Genomic DNA, 22,053 nt, shown 5'->3' on the forward strand with positions numbered 1-22,053 from the left:
TCAATAAATTCTGTAACTTGTTCGAATTTCTCCTTCCATTTTTAGGGGTTGTATTTTCAAGCTTTTCAGGCTGAAAGCTCAGAATCTCTTGACACCAGGAATTGTATTTTTTATGAAAACCGAGAAAACTGTGAAGCTCCTAAGCATGAAAGGGTTGTGCCAGCACTGGATCCTGAGTGGAATACCCTGGCTGGCACTGTGGAAGCACGTTGCCTTTTATTATATATGTAATTTTTTTTTTTTAAGTTCAGGTCTGTTATACAAAGGCCTGGGACAGGGACAGTGTTTTGTTTGCACAGCTGGGAATTCTGGGGTGCCCCATGACTGCCAAGTGCTCCAAAAGGACAAATGAAAATATAATACTGAATAAAAAATTGCCATCACACTCTGACCAGGAAGGGAACTGCCAGTGAAACCATCTCATTTCCATTCATGGACAGAGCTGTGAATTAAGGGAAGAACATGGAAGATTTAAGACTGTTTATGGCATTCAGGCATCTGCTTTTGAAGTTTTATGTCTTTTTGTGACTTCCTCTCCTCAGTAAGAAGGAGACATCAAGAAAAAATTATTGCCCCCAACCGATTTGCTTCTTCTCTAAGGAGAAAAATGTGCTAAATCAGATAGGCTGGGAAGTGTCAATAGCTCAGGAATGCAGGAATGAGGTTCATGGACAAATATAGACGTGGTGTAAGCAGGGCCAGACCTCATTAACATATTTGGAGTTACACCCATTTATACCCAGCCTGGCTTTGGCCCTGGATCAGCAATTCCCCAGTGAACAGCCTGCATCAAACCACTGCTGAATTTGGCCCATTTCATCTGACATCTGCATCCTGCCTCGAAGTGGCCTGTCACACTTACTGCACATCAGATCACACCTGCCCAGCCGGCCACGGGCAATTGACTTTTTTGTTTAAAAAAAACCAAAAAAAACCCCCCAAAACCCCACAACAAAACCAAAAAATTAAAAAAAAAAAAAAAATCAGTCACATATCATCAAGAAAAACAACATTGTTTTAGGACTCTTATCTCTTCACTCCCAAATATCCTGTTTCTTCGAGCTGCGGTGGCCAGGACCAATAGAAACCTCTTCCTGCCATTGGCTGACTTCATTTCCCAGAGTTAGCACAATCTCATCCGCTCTAAACAACCTCATCAAAACTTCTTTCTGGTCAGAGCGAAGCAATAATTATTATTAGCAATTATTAGCGATCAATAATCTTGATCACATTATGGCAAGCACTATTAAGGTAAGGAGGGGGGTACCTGTTTTTTGTTGGATATTTTTTTCTCACTGGCGTGTTCTTTGGTTTCCTTTATCAACCTAGATAAGTTAGAATTGGGCAACACCCCCACTGCCACAATAGAGGACAACAAGATTTCCTTTGTACTGCCTAGTAAATTTCCTTTTTCCTACTCCAACCATCCGCAAGGCTTAAAAACTTCAAACTCGGAAAAAAAATTGGGTTTTTTAAATTCACTGTTCAGTGGTGTGGATGGCATAGGCGAAGCCCAATTTTGTGAGAGCTTCTGAAATTTCTTGTAGGTATCCCTCGGACGACTTGGATGTGTTTGTGGACTGCCATGAGGGGAGAGGGTGTGCGCTGGAAGGAAAAACCGGGTTCCTAAGGGCGCTAAACTTTTTGGATACTTTGAAATGTTTCTCTTGCCGGTGGGGACACAAATTTTAGCCAGCAGGGAAGGAGAGGCACCAGCTCTTGTTTCTCTGTCTCCTGCAGGTGTTAATTATGTGCTTTTCTAAGAAACTCTTGATCTTAAACTCGGGACCTTTCTGAAGGTTATTTTAATGGTGGCGGGAAGATCTCACGGGCCTGTTCTTTTATTTATGTTTTAATTTTTTGGACAATAAAAATCTCTTCTTGGTGCATAACTTCATCTCGGTGCATGGTTTGTTGGCTTTGGGTTGTTTTTTCGCTATTGTTTAAGAATGGCTTTGCTGATTTTTTTGGGCTGTGTCACTTGGAAAGTTGAATAAATCTGTCTGTCTAGGTTTTGTTTCTCTGGACAGCAGTTACCAATAGAGCAATAGCTGTGATTAATTGCAGAATGTAATGGTAATTAAATGCTTTGTGATAATTAAACTAATTTTACATAAAGGGCACGGACAGGGAGAACTCTGTGCTGTTGTTTTATCAGGTTTGGGATCAAGGTATTATCGGGTTCAGGACTGAGGTATTTGTTTTCTTCGTGGCATTGTCTGTTTCTGTACTTTTCTAATTATGTCGGAGATTTAACGAGGGATCTCGAATAGCCCGGCTGTTGGATAAGTAGGGCTGCTGTTGGGTTTTTTCAGTAAATTCTGCTCCAGTGTTTACCTTTTAGAGATCATTTGATGCGTTTTGTTACGGTTTTGGGAATCTGACAGTCCTGCCCCGAGGGCAGCATGATTAAAAATTCTAATGAACCTTTTGTTTTTGTAATCACCGATGTTTTCATGGGGCTATCAGTAGAGACATAGATCTGACTCTTCCTCTGCATTGCTGGCCAGCAGCTGTTAAATGCCAAGTAGCTCCTGAAACTTAGTTCCCTTTGGTTTTGCCGTGCATTTCAGAGCACACAGGGCAAGATAGGCACTTAATGAAAAGCTCGAGTTTCAGGGAGTCGGGTTTTGGCTAAAAGGAGGGCTGTGTGCTGAGGTTTTAATGATGGGTTTGCTTCTATTAATCAGAATATTGATACAAAATTTATTTTCAAAAATAATGGCACCCACGAGGTCGGATGCCGTTTCCATTTTTGGTGACTCCTATTATTTATTTCCTTTATGTTTCATATTGACTGAATTTTAATAGGATGGGAGATTATTAAATGATGCCTAATTGTTATTATTTGACCTCCACCTTACACTTAGAGAACTGTTTTACATAGCCTGATAATGTAGTGTACTCAGCAAAATGGAAAAATGTCCCATTCTCTGTCCTCATCTGGAATGTGAGTCTTGCAGGAGGTCTCAGGCAACCCAAAATGTTAAGGATTTTGCTGCCCAGGGTTCTGGGAAGGCCTTGCATGCTGTAGCAAGAATTTTATTTATGCAAGTGCAAAATGTGAAATGACTGAAAAGAAATGACAGGTGCTTTGCACTCGAGGTGCAGGAAATGTGCTCCAACATGAGACAGTCCAAAGATTTTTCAATTCCTCTTCTTAAATAGGGCGTGGATAAAGAAGTCTTTCAACTGGAGGGTTTCTGAAGTAAAGAAATTCCGTTTGAAGGCCAGGCAGGTGTTTGTTTAGCTTTTGCTAAACAGTTATAAATATTTGTACATATTTAATAATATATATATTTAATCTAATGGCTTGTGTTGTCTGCTGGCTGCGGGTAGCCCAGTTATCCCAGTTTGCTTGAGGAAGGTGGAGAGCCTTATCTGGGATCTCAGGGAATCCAGTGTACTCTTTAGGGAAGCTGTGGAGTCATTACATTTCAGAATTGGGATGTGAATGGTTCTGTGTTTGTTCATAACCGGGCAGAGGCTTCTCGGAACCTCCACCCGTGCAGAGGTGAATTTTGAATTTCCAGTCAGGGTGTCTGATTCATCCTTTCCCCCTCACCAGCCTGCAGGGCTCTGGGAAGACAAGCCCTGCTGTGAGGTTTGGGGTGCTGGCTTTGATGTCCTGAGTATGGTTTCCCCAGGGGATCACTCTCTCCTCACCCCATCCCCTCCTTCTGCTGCCCCCTGTTCCTTTTTCCCTGGGAAGGGAAAAGCGCCGTGCTGGGAGGTTTCTCCTGAAGAGGAAGATGACGAGGCAGCAGCACCTTTTTCCCAGGCTCTGCCATGGATAAATAATATTAATCCTGATTTCCTCACTGGATCATCCTTGCCCAGGCCAGGGATCTCTCCCTTGGATGGGGAGAGGTCAGCACTAGAAGCTGTGGAGAGGAAAGTGGTGCAAGAAGGTGCCGCCCCAGCCAGGATTTTGGGTTGGTATTTCACATCCCGACACCTGGTGCACACTCAGCTGGACCCTCTGTTATGTTTTGTGACATTTTGAAGGGTAAAAATGTGGCTTTTCAAGTGGAAGAAGTCTCCTTAGCGTGAAGGTTTTAGCACTGACGGGTTTCCCTCTGGCTCAGGTAGTGTCTGACAGCTCTGCGGTAGCACAGCACTGAAGCTGAATATTATCAAATAAATGCAATTATTTATATTTATTAGTCACATTACTGTAAATACAATTTTAGAACATGTCTGAATTAGGCATCAGTCTCTTGTTTGTGTTTTGGCTTCTTTTTTTTTTTTTCAGTAGAATGGAGCAAAAATTATTTAATTGTTACCTTGAGGTGAAGTAAAAATAGTTATCCTGGAGGTCATTTTGGTGGTTTTTTTCCCATTATCCATCCCATAGTGGAGGAAAGAACGTTAAATAGAAAAGTACAACTCGAATTCTAATTCCTTGCCATGTTCAAGCCTTGCTCTGTTTCTCTCTTTGCCTGCCAGTGCCATTATGCTTATTCTTAGAAAAACGCTTCAGTAAATTGACTTTATAATGATTTATTGGTCATTCTTGTGGATATTTCCTTTAACTTACACCTAAATATGCTCACATCCACTCTTCATTATTATTTTCTGAAGTGATGTTCATGTGGAATCTATGAATTCAGGGAAAAAAAAGTCTGTGTATTTGATAAAGGACAGGAGAATCTTTGTGGTTTTTTGAGGCTTGAGGGTGTGGATGCACTGATTAAAGCAGAATATAGGGGGCAAGATTAATTTTTTTTTGAGGAATCTTATTCTGTGCTGGTCTCTATAGCATTACTTTTCTCTCACGTTCTTTTAGAAACTCCAAGTAGTCACTCAAATGCTTCTGAAAGCTGGAGACAGTTAAGAAATAAATCTGTTCTTGGCATATGGAAATGTTTAAGGCTTTGTTTAGAGGATTGCATCTGCACTGAATCCAGTAGAGCTGACACAGTAATTTGTACTTTTGTTCCTTGCATTAGAACAATTATAAAGATTATTATCTTTTTTAAAATTTTTTTTCCCCTCATTTAGCAGCTGATCCAATGGCATATTTAACTTTCAGCCTGTAAATGCTTCTGTTGGCTTTGGTGGTGTTGCAGATTTAAAGCTGAGCACACAACCTGAGTGCTCTGGTGAACCAGAGGCAACAACAGACACAGAGCCTTAAAGCACTTACCCTGATCCTCCACTCCTTAATCCAAACTTCCCAGCAATTCCAGGAAGGTTTTGTCCCAATAAAGGCAGTAGAACCAGAGCTATAATTATTTCCAGGTAAAGCAGTATTTCTGACTCCAATACAAATGTGCAATTTCAAGGCAGAAATGAGCAGAGGTTGTTTTGGGGGGGATTTTTGTGTTGTTTTCTTTTGCTTTTAATCAGCAGTCATTTAACTCAATTTGGTTTGTGTCTTCATACGCCAAAATGAAGTGAAATATAAGGATTTTGCTTTCTAGAATTAAGTCCCCAGGCAAGGAACAACAGCTGGAAAATGCATATGTTTGACTGTCTGAGTTTGTTGGTTTGTTTGTTTTTCCTGAACAAGAACTACATTATCCCTTAACAAAATGTTTTTCAGCAAGTTCCCCGTGTTACAAAAGGCCTTTCAGAAATAATGTTCAAAGAAACAAGTGCTCTTGGAGAATGACTTGCTGAAAGATAAACACAGAAGCTGTTTTGAAAAATATGAATGCCAAAAAAGGATATTTATTTTCTGAGTGACACTTTATAATTCAATAAAACTATATAATGCTGTTTACTCAGGAAGAAGTAGCCTTTATAATGCAAGTTTCTAAATCAAGCCAAGAGAATTACTTGAAAAATCTGAAAAAAAAGGGGAAAAAATAAAATTTCATTTTTATCAGTAGAATTAGGAATTGTAGCAAAATAAGGGTGATACAGTAGAAAATATCACAGTGCCAGATCTTGTCAGGGTAACTAATTAATTGACTGCAATGTGATTTTTATCAGATCCATCTTTGAAAAATTCATTTCTTTGGATAGATAATTATACGGCCACCCTGCTGTCCTTGATACACATGTGTATATTTTATATATATATATAAATATAAATATATATATATATATATATATATATATATTAGATATATATTTGTGTATTACAGAAGACATTTTTGCATTGAAAACATCAGCAAAGGTGGGAAAACTTTGAAGCACTTACGTGAAAAAGGCATCACTCCTTTCCTTAAAGAATGGATGTGTCTTTGTGGTTGGAGGGGTTGTTTTAAATGTTGTTTAAACCAAGCCTGCCTGAGGCTGGAGAATGCTGTGTCCCTCAATTTATTCCTGCTCCCTTAGAAGGACTGTATAATCCTGTAAATAATTTATAATGATGAACAGAGGGAGAAGTTTTAGGAAATGTGGTGAGATGTGGCTTGCAGAGGTTACCTTTCTCCCTGAAAGGTTCTGGGTTACCAATTTTTTACTCTGCACAGAGAAAGATTGGCCATTTCTTTCAGGAAAGGGATATTAGTGGTTAATAAATAAAATTCATGATGGTTTTAAATAACTGCTGTGGATGAACCAGCGATTACCTCTTCTGGTAATTATCATTATAAAATTTGTCTCAAAATGAACGAATTGGCAATTATTTGTCATAAGAATGTCACTGACCATTAAAACTTAAAAAAGAATGGTGAGTAACAAGTGAATTTTTTTTTTTAAGGGCTGGGCTGAGGGACTCAGGGTGGACAAGGGAAATGGTCTTTTGGGAATACTGGGTGGAAGGAGTGCCTAGGATGTGATGTGTTCCCCTTGCAGGGCTGTTTGTTTGCAGTGTGCATCTCCAGCCGTGGGTGGGAAGTGGTGTCACCAGGCTGGCGTGACCTTGTCACCCTGCGAGAGGAGCTGACTTGCTTAGTCAAAGGTGTGTGCTGCCAACAGATGACAGGGACTGGCTTTATGCAAATACCTGCAGGAAGGGGTGGATCCCTAAATTTCGGGAAGTGGCAGGGCTTTTTAAAGCTACCTGCTTGATTTAACGGGGATGAGAGAGTCGCAGACAGAGACACGGCACCACAAGTGAGGAAAAAAAAAAGACCCCAAGAGACTGGAAATGCTTTGTTTGACAAATCACTCACTACAGAAGGAGCAGCACGTTAATTCTACGTGGAAGGCTTTGCATAACTGCAGGAGGGGGTTTTTTTTTTAAAGCCTCATTCTTCAGAGCTGAAAAACATCTTTTTTTAGACTCTCTGTTTATTACCTTGATAAACAGCAAAATGCTGCCACAGCAATTACCTTGATGATAAAGGGTCTGTAGACAGATACTTCCTGCGTTCATTTCCTACCCAGATAAGCTGCCAAAATCAGGGACTACCAATACAGGAAATGCTTTCAATAGGAACTTCCTATCTGTTAATATCTAATTCACTGAAAAGCTCTAAGCCCTTCTTGTTTCATATAAAGGTAATGCTCTACCTGATACTATTTAAACACTCAAGCCCTGGTATGATGCAGCTGTTGCTGTAATAAATTTCAAACCAATGCTGTTATCCTGGACTATGAAATATCAGCATTTTTCTCTGCAGTGAAAGGAAAAGTCCCCCTGCATTTTATAATACTGGGATTCAGGATGCCTCAAAATCCACTGTCATTCTGCCGGATGAAAAACAAGCATCCTGCCTCAAACTCCTTGTAGCCTGAATCCTTTCTTCATTTCTCCAAGTAAAAAACACATTTCAGTAGCAGTTGAGGTGGACTTCTCCAACAAATAGCTCAAAGCATGTTCTGGAGGTCATGGGAGATTCATGGCTGTTGTTTGCAATCCACAGTGCTCTACATATTCAACCAAAATGACTGAAACAGAAATTTTGCCTCACTGTGCTGGGAAGTAAAACCATGACTGACCTGTGTGTTTGAACCTCTGCTAAGGAAAAAAGAAGGCTCCGAGCAGAGGGAAAGGAAATAAAGACAGAAAACCTCCATTGCTAGTCGTAACTTCAGGTAATTTGTTTCAGGCACGTGAACAGGGTGACTGAGGATTTATGAAACTTTGAGTGGAATTGGCCAAAATGAAGTCAACAGCATGGCTTGACTGGGGCCAGGCTTTCACCCAAGTTATTCAGGAGTTCAGCCCAAAATTTCTGTGTTTTGCCAGTGATTCTGCTGGAGTCATTCCAGGTTTCTGCCACTGTGATGGAGATGGTATTTTGGCCTTTCCCTGCAGAATTGAGAAGCCCTTTGCTATTGTGGCTTCATTTGTATCACACCTTTTCATCTGGGATGAGTAGTCCCACATTCAGTTATCTCCTCAGATTGCTAAATTCGTGTTGTGTTGTGCTCTGCCTCTGGGACCTGAGAATCTGATTGGATTTACTGAGGCTGGGAATCTGAGGCTGGATTTACGGGCTCTTCCAGAAACCATTCACTTTTATGGTTTTCGCTTGGTTTCGGAATTTTTTTTTCTTTTTTTTTAACATTTCATTTCTTCCAATTCTTCTCCTCTCTCTTCCTATGCATTTCTTCCCTGACTTCAGGATTTCAACTGGAGTCATTTGGGCAAACTTGGCACCTTTGCACTGCCCCTCCTTTCATCTCAGGCCATTCGGTGCTAATCGCGCCATTTCCAGATTTTCTTGGTTTTTTTGATTGCACTGTTTTGGATCATATCTCCCTTCTTTGGTCGACTTTGTTCCCTGATTTCAAGATTTCATTCCCTTTCCTGAAAGGAAGACTTGTTTACCATGGTGGACACATTTTTCGGAGATTTCTTGGCTGTGGGACAGGAGGGATGCTCCTGTGGGCACCAGACCCAAAACCCCAGATATTGCAGAGAGTTCTGCAAGCTGAAGGTTATTATGTCCAAGTGGCTTTCCTAACGCTGTGGATGAAGAAGCTTTAGGAAGTTGCCCCTTGGCTTTGGGCTCACAGGGGTGCTGGGGAAATGCACATTTTGTCCTGAAAGGAATGTTCCTCAGATGTGGTTTAGTCAGCTCTTATCTGCTCACATAAATTTTTATTATTGTTAATCTTTGGCGTACTCACAGCAGCTTTCCTCATGCGTCAGGTATTCCCTTGGAAGTGCTCAAAACTGTTGCTTTTTACTAATCAGATCAACTCACTAAAGTGGTGGCCAGAGACATTTTTCACATTATTTCCATGCAGGCACTACCTGTTAAAAAATTTCCCCCCGATTTGTCATCGAGGCATCGTTACCTCTGGTGTTTTCATGGAATTCAGAATCCGATTGTTTAGTCTACGTAAAGGGGGGGAAAACGAGGGGGATCCTGTGCCTTTAATGTTGTTTATAACGGTTGGACAGAGCTTGTCAGGTGAAGGTTAATTGCTCTCCAGTTAAAGCAGTTCTCTGCACAGATGGGTTATCAGGGCTGAACACTCGTTACAAGATTAATCTCGTTTCCGACAAGACTTCCCTTTCCTCCAACTGATTTTTGCTCAGCCATTGGACCTGTCACCAGCCGTTAAGAGAAGGGTGGGTTACCTCTGGGATATTAATGCCTGTGAGCAGAGAAACAATGCAGAGTGTGTGTGTCATATCGGCGGGGAACATCTTTAGGAGACAGCACATTTAAGAGCTCTTCTGAAGGTCGAGATTCATAAACAACAGAAACAATCAAGGAGCGTTTGTGTTAACCCTCCTCGTGGACACAGACTTGGAGGCTCCTTTTTTGTGTCCCTCCTCATCTCTTCGGACCTGTTTTTTTTAGGTCCAAAGGTGTATTTTCGGTGAAAATTTTAGCCAACAAAGCAGCCCTGGTGAGATGTGGAACCCAAGATGCTTCTGCCCAATCGATTGATGGACGAGCCCTTCAGTTTATGCTTAAATGAGAGCCAATAAATCATGGTGATCACTCAAAGACATTCAAACTTTGAGAGTTCTGTCTTGGGCTCTAAGCAAACCTGTTGAATTTTCCTCTTTTTCCAAGCTGGAGTCGTTCAGAGATGGAACCACTGGGCTACAGTGGTATGAAGTGGATGTAAAGTGTGAGGAGAACCAGGCACATCGTGTTCCTAGCACAATATTGCCTTTCCAGCCAAGGCTGCAGCAGCTCTGCCAGTCCAGGCTCATCCTGAGCATTTGGATGGGCTGAGTTCAAGGAGGTTGAAGCACGAACGCAAAAGTCTCTCAGGAGTTTTTTTGGGTTTATTTCAGTAGTTCTGATACAACCAAAATAACACAACTTGGCAAAAAAGGCTCTGGCTGCCAGGTTTCTGCCACACAGCTTCAGTCAGTAAATTCCAAAATACCAAACAAATATTCAAGGCAACAAACAGGGTAGCTCTGATGTTTCCTTCGAGTTTCCTGTCCTGGCTTGGGATCAGCTCCATCCTGTCGATGGTGCTGAGCCTCTTCATTGACTTCTGTGAATTTTGAGTCAGGCTGCATTGTCCCAGCCAAGAAATCCAGCTCTGTGGAGGGTCGTGGGCTGCACGGCATTCACTGGAGGATTCATTTTTAATTTTTTTTTATAAACATGCAACAAAGCTAATAAATTGCATAAAAAACAAGCTTTGTTAAAAAAAAATCTATCTACAAGTTTCTGACAATTTCTTAATTTTCTTTTTTTAATTTTCTTTTAATCATCGAGTAGTTTAATAACCTTACTGCTGGATTCTTAGGGTTTCTCATACTAGCGAGATTAAAAATGCATTTTCCTTTGATTTAGAATCCACAGGGTTTAAGGAAATTTACTTGCTCCAGTTATAAAGCTGAAATGAAAGGTAGACAGGAATGTAACCTCTGGATGTCATCCTCTTCAGCACAGTGCATTCAGAGCCAAAGCAATTCAAGAGAGTGAATTCCATTACTGGTTCTAATAAGATAGGAAAAGTGCATAGTAAATCTTTACAATGCCAACTAAATCACTGGTGCTTTATGCCAAAGGAGGCAAGTTTAGTAGAAAGTTTTTTAAGTGGGCCAGGTTGAATTATTTTTGAAAGAAGAGAGTCCCTAAGAGGTTGTTAAATCTCTGCTTAGAGCCCTGAATGAGGATCTTGTTTTTCAAGATGCTGATTGAGTTGAGAGTTCCTGCTGTCTGTGCTGAGGGGGAATTCAGATGGTTTTTGAAGAGGGAAGCTTACACACAATTAGGAATTGTTGTTATGCCACTTACTTGATGTGAGAAAACCCTTCCTTGTCGATACCACCTTTCTAGAAAAAGGAAATTGAAAGTGATCAGATCTTTCTTTTTTCCAAGGAAAGGCCTTTGTTCACCAAAATATTGGAACCTTTAGTATGAGGGCAGTGAGGCCCTGGCACAGGGTGCCTAGGGAAGCTGTGGCTGCCCCTGGATCCCTGGCAGTGCCCAAGACCAGGTTGGACACTGGGGCTTGGAGCAGCCTGGGACAGTGGAAGGTGTCCCTGCCATGGCAGGGGTGGCATTAGATGGGCTTTAAGGTCCCTTCCAACCCAAACCATTCCATGATTCTGTGATGGTTTGGTTTTCTCACTTAGAACAGGGAACTTTAGATCCAGGCATTCAGAATGAACTACAAATTCCAAAGCAGTTTGTTGGGCAAGTGGGTTGAAGATTTGACAACTGCAACATCTTAAAAAAAAAAAAAATCATTTAAACAGGCTTTGGAAATATTTTGAGCTAAAGCACAATCTATGAAATGTACATGTAAATTAGGGACTTTAAACTCATCCTGTGTGAATTTTCTCTCTGCAACTGTGCCCAGATCCTTTTCAATCAGCATGAATGTGAAATCTTGCTGAATCACAGAATCCTTGAGGTTGGACAGGACCTCCAAAACAACTAAGTCCCCCCTTGTCCCCAGCCCAGAGTTCTGAGTGCCACCTCCAGGTGACACCTGCAGGGATGAGCACTCCAAAGCTCCCTGGGCAGCCCCTGCCAAGGCCTGAGCACCCTTTCCATGGGGAAATTCCTGCTGCTGGCCAAGCTGAGCCTCCCCTGGGCCAGCCTGAGGCCGTTCCCTCTCCTCCTGTCCCTGTTCCCTGGGAGCAGAGCCCGACCCCCCCCCCCGGCTGTCCCCTCCTGGCAGGGACTTGTGCAGAGCCACAAGGTCTCCCTTATTTGTTGTCATCAAATTTACTTCTCTTTCTCCACAGCTTCATCACATCCTTAATGTAATGTTTTAGGACCCAGATCAGACCGAATTCCATTTCAAATATGTTTCTCTTCCGAGCTTGGGTCTTTGTAAAACTTCTTTCCTCTTTTGTAGAATTTTTATTCGGCCTCTGTCCATCTCATCTGCTTCTTGGAGGATGCAATTCTCACCAGCTCTCACCATTTTTATTGGGAATCTTGTGATATTTAGCAACTCGGGGTCAGTTTCTTGAATTATGTGAACACTGGAAATCTTCAGTGTTCACTGACAAAAGGCTCTAATTCTAAAACTTTTGCCTTAAAAGCCAAGGTACTAACCCAAAACACACTGGGTTTAAGGGCTTTTTTTTATCAAGGCCTGATGCAAAACTTTCTGGTCATGTTTCTGGTTTCTAAGCTGGGATTCAGATGTTTTCTTGTCATCAGGTTAAATCTTATTCCTGGAGGTGTCAAGAAATAAAGCTGGCACTTCAGCCTCTTGGAGAAATGAATTTGCTGTGTAGTGACTGCCAAAAGCTTCAGCTCATATTTAAAAAAATGAAAATACTCAAATTCTGCTTCACAAAATTGTGGTCATATAATCACAAGTAAAGAAAACACATTTCTATTTTTATATTCATAGAAATTTTCCCTCCAAACATTGCAATTTAGGGATTTGATGACTTTTATGACACTGGAGAGGATCAATTAAAGGTGCTCTAGGTGCTTGAGAAAGGTCAGCATTTAAGTGAGGTGTCTGTGAGCCCCAAGGCATTGCTTTCCTTTTTTCCCCCTCCTAATTCTCTGTTTCTTTCCTTAGTGAAGAGAAGAGAAATTCAGAAGGTTGAGTAAGAAGCTGAGTTAAAATGTTGCAAAAAAAGTTTTATATGAAAGTCTCAAGGTAGAGGTAGAAAGCAGTGGGAAGTGATATTGAAATTAAGGTGACAAGAAAAAATGTTAAGTTTTCTGTTGGCAAAAATATTCAGAATTCACACTGACATGACCTTAAAAATAATGGAATTTCGGGGAATAATATATGTATTGCTTGTCTTATCTGTCTTCTAATTCATAAGTGTTTTATTGAAAATGAAAACCTGTCTTTTTAGCTGACTCTAGAATTTAGGTTCAGAGGAACCTAAGGTTCAGTAAGATCATGAAAGTTGGCAGCCACCATTGTTAAAAAGGAAGCTTGATAAATCCTCAGAATTAACTATTTTAAATCCTAGTTAAATAGGATTGGGATGGTGCTGAAAATGAAATTTCTAAGCTTGATAAAGACACTTAACTTGACTCTTAGAAGGAGGAACTTGATCTAAAATTTGATTTAAAATAATTTTTCCACTACTCCATGAACAACTGAAGCAATAATTAGCAGTGCCAGTCCGTGCTGCTAAAAAAAACCCAACAAACCAAAGTGAAAAGTGGGAAAACAAAATCCGTTGAGGAAGTTCTTTGGGTCAAGAAGTGTCCTAACGAGGATAAAGTTTTCAAATTTTTTCTAAGCTGTCGGCTTCGTATTGGAGAAAAGAAAGTACATCAGAAAGTATATCAGAAAGTATATCAGAAAAGAAAAACAAAGTCATTATATTGTGAATTTTCATGGCAGTGAGTATAAACTGTAATTTCCAGTGTTCCAGACGCCATTTACAATCATCAGTCTTGTTTAAATTAATGAGAAGGTGGCCAAGCAAAGGAGAACAGAGGCCCAAACTTCCCAAAAAAAGTCGAAATTTGCAAGTAGAGAAGCGCTATGCAAAATAATGCCTCAGCCACCCCTGAATTTCTCAGATTCCCTGGCTGACTGTTGCATTCCACAATTCCACACCTTCCCAGTGCTCCTGCCACCAGCAGAACCTTCTGCTATCACCGACTTCAGCCTGGTTTTAATCATTAATGGTTTTTCCTTCACCAGATTTCTTTGATCTCATTTTGTGCTACTTCAACTCTTCCCCCGTTTTCTTTTTCACTCAGATTGCAATCTCTTTGCTTTATTTAATCCTCAGTTGCCCTCAGCTTCTAAACACACGTTTCTGGAGGGCAGAGCTGATTTTACACTGTTTGTCTCTCTTGGACAGGGACTTCTCACAAGGACTGGAGGAGCAGGACATAGGGAATGGCTTCCCAGTGTCAGAGGGCAGGGATGGACGGGATCTTGGGCAGGAATTGTTCCCTGGGAGGGTGGGGAGAGGCTGGGATGGAATTCCCAGGTTTGCTGTGGCTGCCCCTGGATCCCTGGCAGTGCCCAAGGCCAGGTTGGACACTGGGGCTTGGAGCAGCCTGGGACAGTGGAAGGTGTCCCTGCCCATGGCAGGGGGTGGAACAAGACCACCCTTAAGGTCCTTTCCAACCCAACCCATTCCATAATTCTGTGACCTTCCCACAGTCATCTTACACCCCTTTCCAGCAGAAACAGAGTTCACCCAACTCGTCAAAATTCAAGTCTTGTTGAAATGTTTCTAACGGTAGTTTGCTCGTGTGGGAAAACCTTTCCCTCTGAATAATGAAAATAAGGGAGGAAAACATCAGAAGGCTGTTGTTTACTCCTGTTGTTGCTGCACGGGACATTTTGGCTATTTTAATTCCATGTGATGGGGACTGACTCTGGTACAGGAGTGGGAGGGAGAATTTTCAGTTACATCCACAGATCCTCACCGTGACGTGTTAAAATACCACTCAGTATTTTCAGAAACAGCTGGTTTATTTTCATGTTCACAGCTGAGACACTTCCATTGTGATTTTCAGAGCTTTTCTATTTCCCACTGAATTTTCATTAATAGCCTTTAAGAGCTCTTCATCTGACTTGAAATGGGACATTATTCTGCTCAGCTGCTAAAATTGCATGGGCTGCCACCAAGCTCAGTTAATGCTGAAGTAGTTCTAGTGCTTTGATAAATATCTATTAATTAGATGCTCTTAGCTCTTATTTGCAAATAGTTCTAGTTATGGCAATAGAAGTGCTCATGTAAAAGATAAATTTGGAATGCAGATTTTTTTTTTTAGCTACCAAGTTTTAAAATGAGCAGTGTGGTTTTCGTTGCAAGGATTGGTGATTTCACTGACACTTCAAAATTTTTGTCAAACTTCAAGAAATATCCTGAGAGGTGTTCCTAGAAATACAGAATCAGGAGCTCTGGACTTTGAAAAAAATAAGAATTTTTAAAATAACTGACTTAAAAATATTCTATAAAATTAAGAATATTCTTTAAAATATTCTATGCATGTCACCAGTATAGTATTTAATGTGCTCAGCACACAAAACCTATCTGTAGAAGAAGGAGAATATAAGAAGATGCGGTAGGAATTTTAAATGTTTCTAGCAAATATTTTCTCCGCAGTTTTCTCTGAAGCCTGAAGCTTCAGAGAACCATAAACAGCTTTAAAACATGCCTGGTCAGTGATGAAATACTCGACATGAGGAAGCAAAAGGTTTTACTGAAGCTTTAGATCTGTTCTCCATATTCTTACAAAAGAGTTGGTTTCTTAAGATCTGTTTTAGGTTTCAGTCTCACTGAAAGCATCTTAAAAGAAAGCTTTTATATACTTTAAAGATGTTCTGAAGGGTCAGAGTTCTCCTGATGAAATCAGTTAAATGTTTCTGTTAACTCTGATGGAGCAAAATGAGTTTGCTAATTGTTTTGGTAAAACTGGTGTGGGAGATTCTCAACAATCTGTGTTTGGTTGGCTGAAAATTTACGGTCTTGAGAAATTGATGCTTTGAACAGATGCCCAGTTGAGACATGGATACCAACAGGAAAGATGGAGAGGGACTCCACTAAGGCCTGGAGTGACAGGACACAGGGAATGGCTTCAAACTGACAGAAAGTGGGGTTAGATGGATCTTGGGCAGGAATTGTTCCCTGGCAGGGTGGGCAAGCCCTGGCACAGGGTGCCCAGAGCAGCTGTGGCTGCCCCTGGATCCCTGGCAGTGTCCAAGGCCAGGCTGGACACTGGGGCTTGGAGCAGCCTGGGACAGTGGAAGGTGTCCCTGCCCATGGCAAGGAGTAGGAATCAGTTGATCTTTAAGGTCCTTTTCAATCCAAACCAGTCTGGGACTCTCTGATAGCCAAGGCTGGACACCTCCATGTGCATCAGAATTAACTCCTTGCCTTGCCAATGTATCGATCACCCCCCAGCTGCAAAAGCCTCTTTACCTGCTTGTGTTCCAGGTGAGCTGAACAATGTATTAATAAAAGAGAAAGACTTTTCTTGGTCAAAGTCCAATCTTCAGGATGACAAGCTCTTAGAGGCAAAATAAAGCCCCAAAATCCCACCTTCCTGCCGTCGTGTCAAGAGAACACAGTTTACACAGAGAAGCCGTGGATTCCCCATCCCTGGAAATGTCCAGGGTTGGACACTGGGGCTTGGAGGAATCTGGGGTAGTGGAAGCTGTCCCAGCTGGAATGAGATGATCTTTAAGATCCCTTCCAACTTGAAACTTTGCTTTTCCTTCCCCTTTCAGCAGGCTTTTCCCTTTACCTTCATTCCATGTCTTGCCTGTCATGTGCAGTAGCCTTTCATTATTTATTATTTTCTGGTCATTCAAATTGAAAAATAACCTCTGGCACAGCTGTGACAGTCACACTGCTCACACTTTGCATTCAACTTGTGCTTTGTATTTATTTCCCTAAGCTTGTCTCTCTTCTTTGTGAGCTGTAAGCATTTTCTGACACGGTCTGTCTAATCCTATGCCTTAGTTCTGTGCCCAAGACAGCAGAGTCCATTTATTTATTGCATAAAATACGTCAGTAAATACTTTTGAGGCACTGGAAAGGTCCTTTTTCCTGCAGAATTACAGCAGTTTAAGTAAAAATGCACAGCAGGAAGTCAGCACATTGTGACTTGAGTATTGCCCCACATCTCCCACTCTGCAGAGTGCACCTTTCATGGTCATGCCAGGTCTCACTGACAAATGGTTGTGTTTGGGTTTTCATTGCCCTGGCTGCAACATCTGTGGGTTTGCATCTTTTATCAACAGAAAAAAAGAAAGGAACCGCATTTTTCTCTTTTATTGCTGTGTCTCCTTACCCAAAGATTTCAAAGATGGTCAGATTCTTGATTTCAGAGATTCTTAGAATAGTTTGGGGTGAAAGGAACCTTAAAGATCACCCAGTTCCAAACCCCTGCCATGGGCAGGGACACCTCCCACTGTCCCAGGCTGCTCCAACCACAATGTCCAACCTGGCCTTGGGCACTGCCAGGGATCCAGGGGCAGCCACAGCAAATCTGGGAATTCTATTCCAGGGCCTGCCCACCCTGCCAGGGAACAATTCCTGCCCAAGATCCCATCCAGCCCTGCCCTCTGACAGTGGGAAGCCATTCCCTGTGTCCTGTCCCTGCAGCCCTTGGGAATTGTCCCTCTCCAGGTTTCCTGGGGCTCCTTCAGGCCCTGCAAGGCCACCCTGAGCTCAGCCCAAAGCTTCTCCTGTCCAGGCTGAACAATCCCAGCTGTGCCAGCCTTTCCTCCCAGCAGAGCTGCTCCATCCCTCTGCTCATCCTGGAGCCTCCTCTGGGCTCTCTCCAGCAGCTCCACGTCCTCCCTGTGCTGGGCCCCGGGGCTGGGGCAGCTCTGCAGGTGGGGCCTCACCTGAGCAGGGCACAGGGGACAGAATTCCCCCTTTCCTGCTGCCCAGGCTCAGGGACCAGCCCAGGCCACAGTCTGGGGAAGAGCATTCCAATTGTGTTGATTCTAGACTTGTTTTTTTTCTTACATGCATAATCCTCATGGACAGAAAGGCTGAAACTATTTGTTCCTTCCTTCCTTTTATTCCTTCAAATACAGAAACGGGATTTTAAAATGTCATGGTAGCATTTACCATTTTCTTCTATCACACATGTCTCAGTGAGTGGTTTTCATTTCTGTGGGAGCTTGGTGCAAAGCTTTTCTTGGTCTACTGAATAGCAGGAGCACAGGACATTGCTCAGGTCAGCCGTGAACTAAATGAACAAGCTCATCTGGTTTTCCCTTTTTACTGAACAGCATCTATCATTTTGCTTTATTTAATCCATGCTTTCATTTTATTAGATTGCAGAGAAGCATAAATGGTGTCTGTTTACATTCCTGACTGATTCAGCTTGAAATGCTGACCAAGTACGGCTTGAGGAGTCTATAAAAAGGTGGGCTAGTTCCTGGCTCTCAGACATGTAAAGGTGTTCCTGGAAGCTCCAGACCCAGAGCGCAAATCAGTTAAGCCTCCTTGACGATTTTGAAACCTCAAATCCTTTGAAATAGTTGGCAACCTGCCTGTTGCATATTTACAGTTACACAACTCACAGCTCTTCCCCTCTGTGACTTCTAAAAGTTCCTCCTTCCTTTTTTTTTTTTCCCTCTAGGTCCCTTGGCAGCATCACAACAGCTCCTCTGCCTCCCTCCAGTTCTTCCCTGCCTTCCCCCCAGCCCTCCTCCCCTTCATCTCTCTCTCTCTCTCTCCTTAGTGTGGCACATTGTTCTGGGGAAATGGGTTGTTTGGAGTTCACACTTTGTTTTCCTGCTGTTTTTCTGGGAAGCTGGACTGTGGCACGAAAGATATGGGAACAGCTTGTAGGAAATGGGTTTGTTTGGGGAAACAATAAAAGAGAAACAGCCTGCATACCTCTCTACCTCTTCTAAGTGTTGGAAGGCCTGGATTACAGTAGGTAAAGATGGTTCTGGGGTCATTTTTCAATACAGCCCAAAGAAAAGCAAATAAAAATATTTTCTTTTAACATATCTCAAGCTTTGCATCCACCCAGCCTCATTTCTTGTAGCAATGTCTATTTAAACACCTGTTAGTGAGGTGTGGGGAAAACCATCTTAAAGGTTTCTGTTGCTGTGGTAAATGCAGATCTCAGTTCTGGACAGGAGATTCTCTTCATTTGCATTGATGTTCTCAGTTCACTTTTCATCAATTCAGCAGCAGCTGATCCTTTTTTGTCTTTCTGGATGTTGGTGCTGTTGCAAAAACCAGTCAATGCCGGAGCTGCAGGGCCTGGTTTTTGACTGATAACTTTGGTAATCACAAGTTTGGAAGAAATATTGCCACAGGGAAAAGGTGCAGGATTCTTCTTGCCACCATATCAAAGATGTTGCCATGTGCATTTTCCTTTTCTTCTTCACATGTAAAATTAAAAATTGGCCACAACCTGTTTCTGCTGCATATGAGATTTTCATCAGCAGAGAGCCACAAGCTCCTACAATCATAAAATGTTTTGAGTTGGAAGATGAAGGGTAAATTTGTGATGCAGATCTCTAAAAAAGAAGGAAAAAGGATGAAACAGTTGAAAATTTTCTGAAGTAATTTTTTGTATTTTGTGATTTTGAAGGTTTTATTTAGAAAGACATCACTTAAATAAAATAATAAGAATTTAGTTTAAAAGCAAAAGCACTAGTGTAAATGGGATTAGATTTTTTTAAATACTGTTACAAAGCAAATTGTTTTGTGTGTGTGAGAGAGTTTCTTTCTGGGATGGTTCTGTTTTGATTTATTTGGGGACAAACAGAGAATGTTCACTTTGCTATAGGTAGGAAACAACATTTTCCTCTGATCCATTGGTTTGGCTACTTCTCAAAATACAATATATCAAAAGCAACACCAATCTCTTGGACTGATTGTAGTTAATATTTGATCTAAAACAACATTATCCTTATTTTACACTAATTCAGCAAAGTAAATAAAAAATTAAATATCCTTAAAGAAAAGCAGGCATTTAACTTTATGGCTGTTTCACTAAACCCTCTCCTGTGTGAGTCTTTGCACACGAAGAAATGACTTAATGCTGTGACATTCAACCCCGTCTTAATTTCATTAGTCATGTTTTGTGGCAGATGACTAAAATAATGTGTGCAGAAGTATGAATCAAGATATTCATTACAAACAATTATAGGAAAGTATGCTGAGCTATACACTGCAAAGGTTATCGTGACAGGAAGTCATATTTTACATACACAGTGGGCATATTTGGGAAGCTCATTCTGAATTTAGAGGGATTACCCATCTGAGCAATATTCCATATGCTCCTGAAATGGGGAATACCATGAGAGGCATGCAATACTCACATGTATTTATCCAGTGTATACATGGGAGCTCCAGAATAAACGGTGTCTGAGGAAAAGGAAGGGAGAATAACGTAAACAACAGATTTTTCTGCTCCAATGCTGGACAGAAATGGAGAGCACTGTTAACAGAGTAAATTTTTAACAATCAGTACCAATTTGTGGTTTAATTCCAGTAGTCTAATGTGGAGAAGTCAGTAAAATATATAAAATTATAGAATGGTTTGGATTAGAAGGGACTTCTAAAATCATCTTGTTCCCACCCCTGCCATGGGCAGGGACACCTTCCACTCTCCCAGGCTGCTCCAAGCCCTAATGTCCAACCTTGTCCCTTGGACATTTCCAGGGATCCAGGGGCAGCCACAGCAAATCTGGGAATTCTGTTCCAGGGCCTCCCCACCCTTGCAGGGAACAATTACATCAAGACAAAATACACTTGAAAGTGAATAAAAAAATCCATACAAAAAAAAGATGGCTTGAGCAGCATTTGCAGAAGCTTCCAAGCCATTCATAAGAGTTGAACGTTGTCAGTGCTCTCTAAATAGCGAGGTGAGAGTTTTAAGTGCACAGGAAGGTGAACACAGGGAACCATCACCCACCCAGCAAGACACCCTTTTTGTTTCCCTGTGGTTTCCTTGGGGATAAATTTCCAATTTTGACGTTCCGTGTTTGGAGCTGAGGCTGCCCTGTGTAAGTGCCGTGTTCCCAGCAGGAAGGTGAGTGACCCCCTCGTGACACGGCCACGCTCACCCTTCGTGTGTGCACGTGCACAAACACCACACGCAGACCCTGCAGGGAAGTGATGGGTCACCGAGGAGCTCAGCCCGTGGCCTCCATCCAAGTGTTATTTCCCTAATGCTCTCAAGGCATTCCTGCAAAACTGAAGCCTCACTGCAAAGGAAACTCCTTTGGATGCTTTTTTTTTTTTTTTTTCTTTTTTTGTTCAGGTTTCCTCAATGCAGTGGCTGTAAAGATCTCTTCATTCCTTCCCATACATTTCTAATCACTTTGCTGATGAGCTTGTCCTTGGTACATGCCGTGCTTTAGGGAAAGGTATTTTAATGCCTGAGTTATTTTTGCTTTAAAATTTGCTTAGAGATTGAGGGTGGGACTCTCTAAAAATGTCCGTGTATTCATATATTTAAGAGTGTGTGTATATAAATATATATATGTATATGTATGTATGTGCATATATATATATATATACACACACACATATATAAATAGGAGTGTGTAATTATATATAAAATATATCTATGGTGGGTTAACCCACCACAGTGAACAAATGCTAAATGCAGCAGAACACATTATAAATGTAATGTATAATCTCGTAGTTTTCCTTAGATGGTAGGAAAAAAAGAGTTGCGAATGTTACCATAACACTGGGCAGATCTTTTGAATGAGGGTAAAAAAAAATACTGTTAAAGATTTTCTCAGTAAAGTTTCCAAACTTTATTAAGAAAATCTTTTGATTAAGGGTAAAAAAAATCATGTTAAAAATGTTCTCAGTAAAGTTTCCAAACTTTATTGAGGGTGGCTACTGTGTGCAAGGAAAGGCTTTAATTCTGGACCAAGAATAACTGATTGGCTCACGGTAATTCTTGAAGAAACCCCAGCTGAACTGCTGGGGCTGGCCGAGATGCAAAGGATTTTAAGAGAAATAAAAAAAATGCGTCAGACTGACTGTCTAGAATGGGATCAGTGCCTTGTTTTGGGCGTTGTTTTGGTCCCAAGACTCACCCAGGGTTCTTTCCCAATATCATTTTGATCTGTTAGCTCCTAGCAGGTGTGTGCAGCCTCAGTTCCCTTCCTGTCGGGCTCTGGGCCAGTTTACAAACCTGAAACCTGCTTTGCAAAACAAATTTTTGCTGGAAAGGTTGCTGAAAAAACACTCAAGTTGTTTGTGTTTTTTAACAAAGTATAAGATTGGCTGATCCTTCAGACTGATAGAGTCCTGTACTAGAAAAGCAAAGTAGCAGCAACAGGCTAGCCCTGGGCTGAGATAGAAATTAAAGAGTTCTA

The 22,053-nt window shown here is 41.5% G+C and overlaps 1 protein-coding gene across 5 annotated transcripts in view; it reads left to right on the forward strand.

The window, feature by feature from the left end:
- ERG (ETS transcription factor ERG) overlaps window positions 1-22,053 on the forward strand; it is a 143,050-nt gene that overhangs the window by 78,306 nt on the left and 42,691 nt on the right. The window contains exon 1 of one of the 5 annotated variants that reach the window (XM_066177157.1): window positions 405-1,251. The exons of the other annotated variants lie outside the window; for them this stretch is intronic. Within the exon in view, the coding sequence (XP_066033254.1) occupies window positions 1,234-1,251 (18 nt within the window). The 5' untranslated portion in view covers window positions 405-1,233. Of the gene's footprint in view, window positions 1-404; window positions 1,252-22,053 lie in introns of those variants that run through there. 5 annotated transcript variants of the gene reach the window in all.

Source organism: Chamaea fasciata, unplaced genomic scaffold (assembly GCF_029207755.1).
Source record: "Chamaea fasciata isolate MVZ Bird 193981 ecotype frontalis unplaced genomic scaffold, bChaFas1.0.hap1 SCAF_2, whole genome shotgun sequence".
NCBI classification, from domain to species: Eukaryota; Metazoa; Chordata; class Aves; order Passeriformes; family Sylviidae; genus Chamaea; species Chamaea fasciata.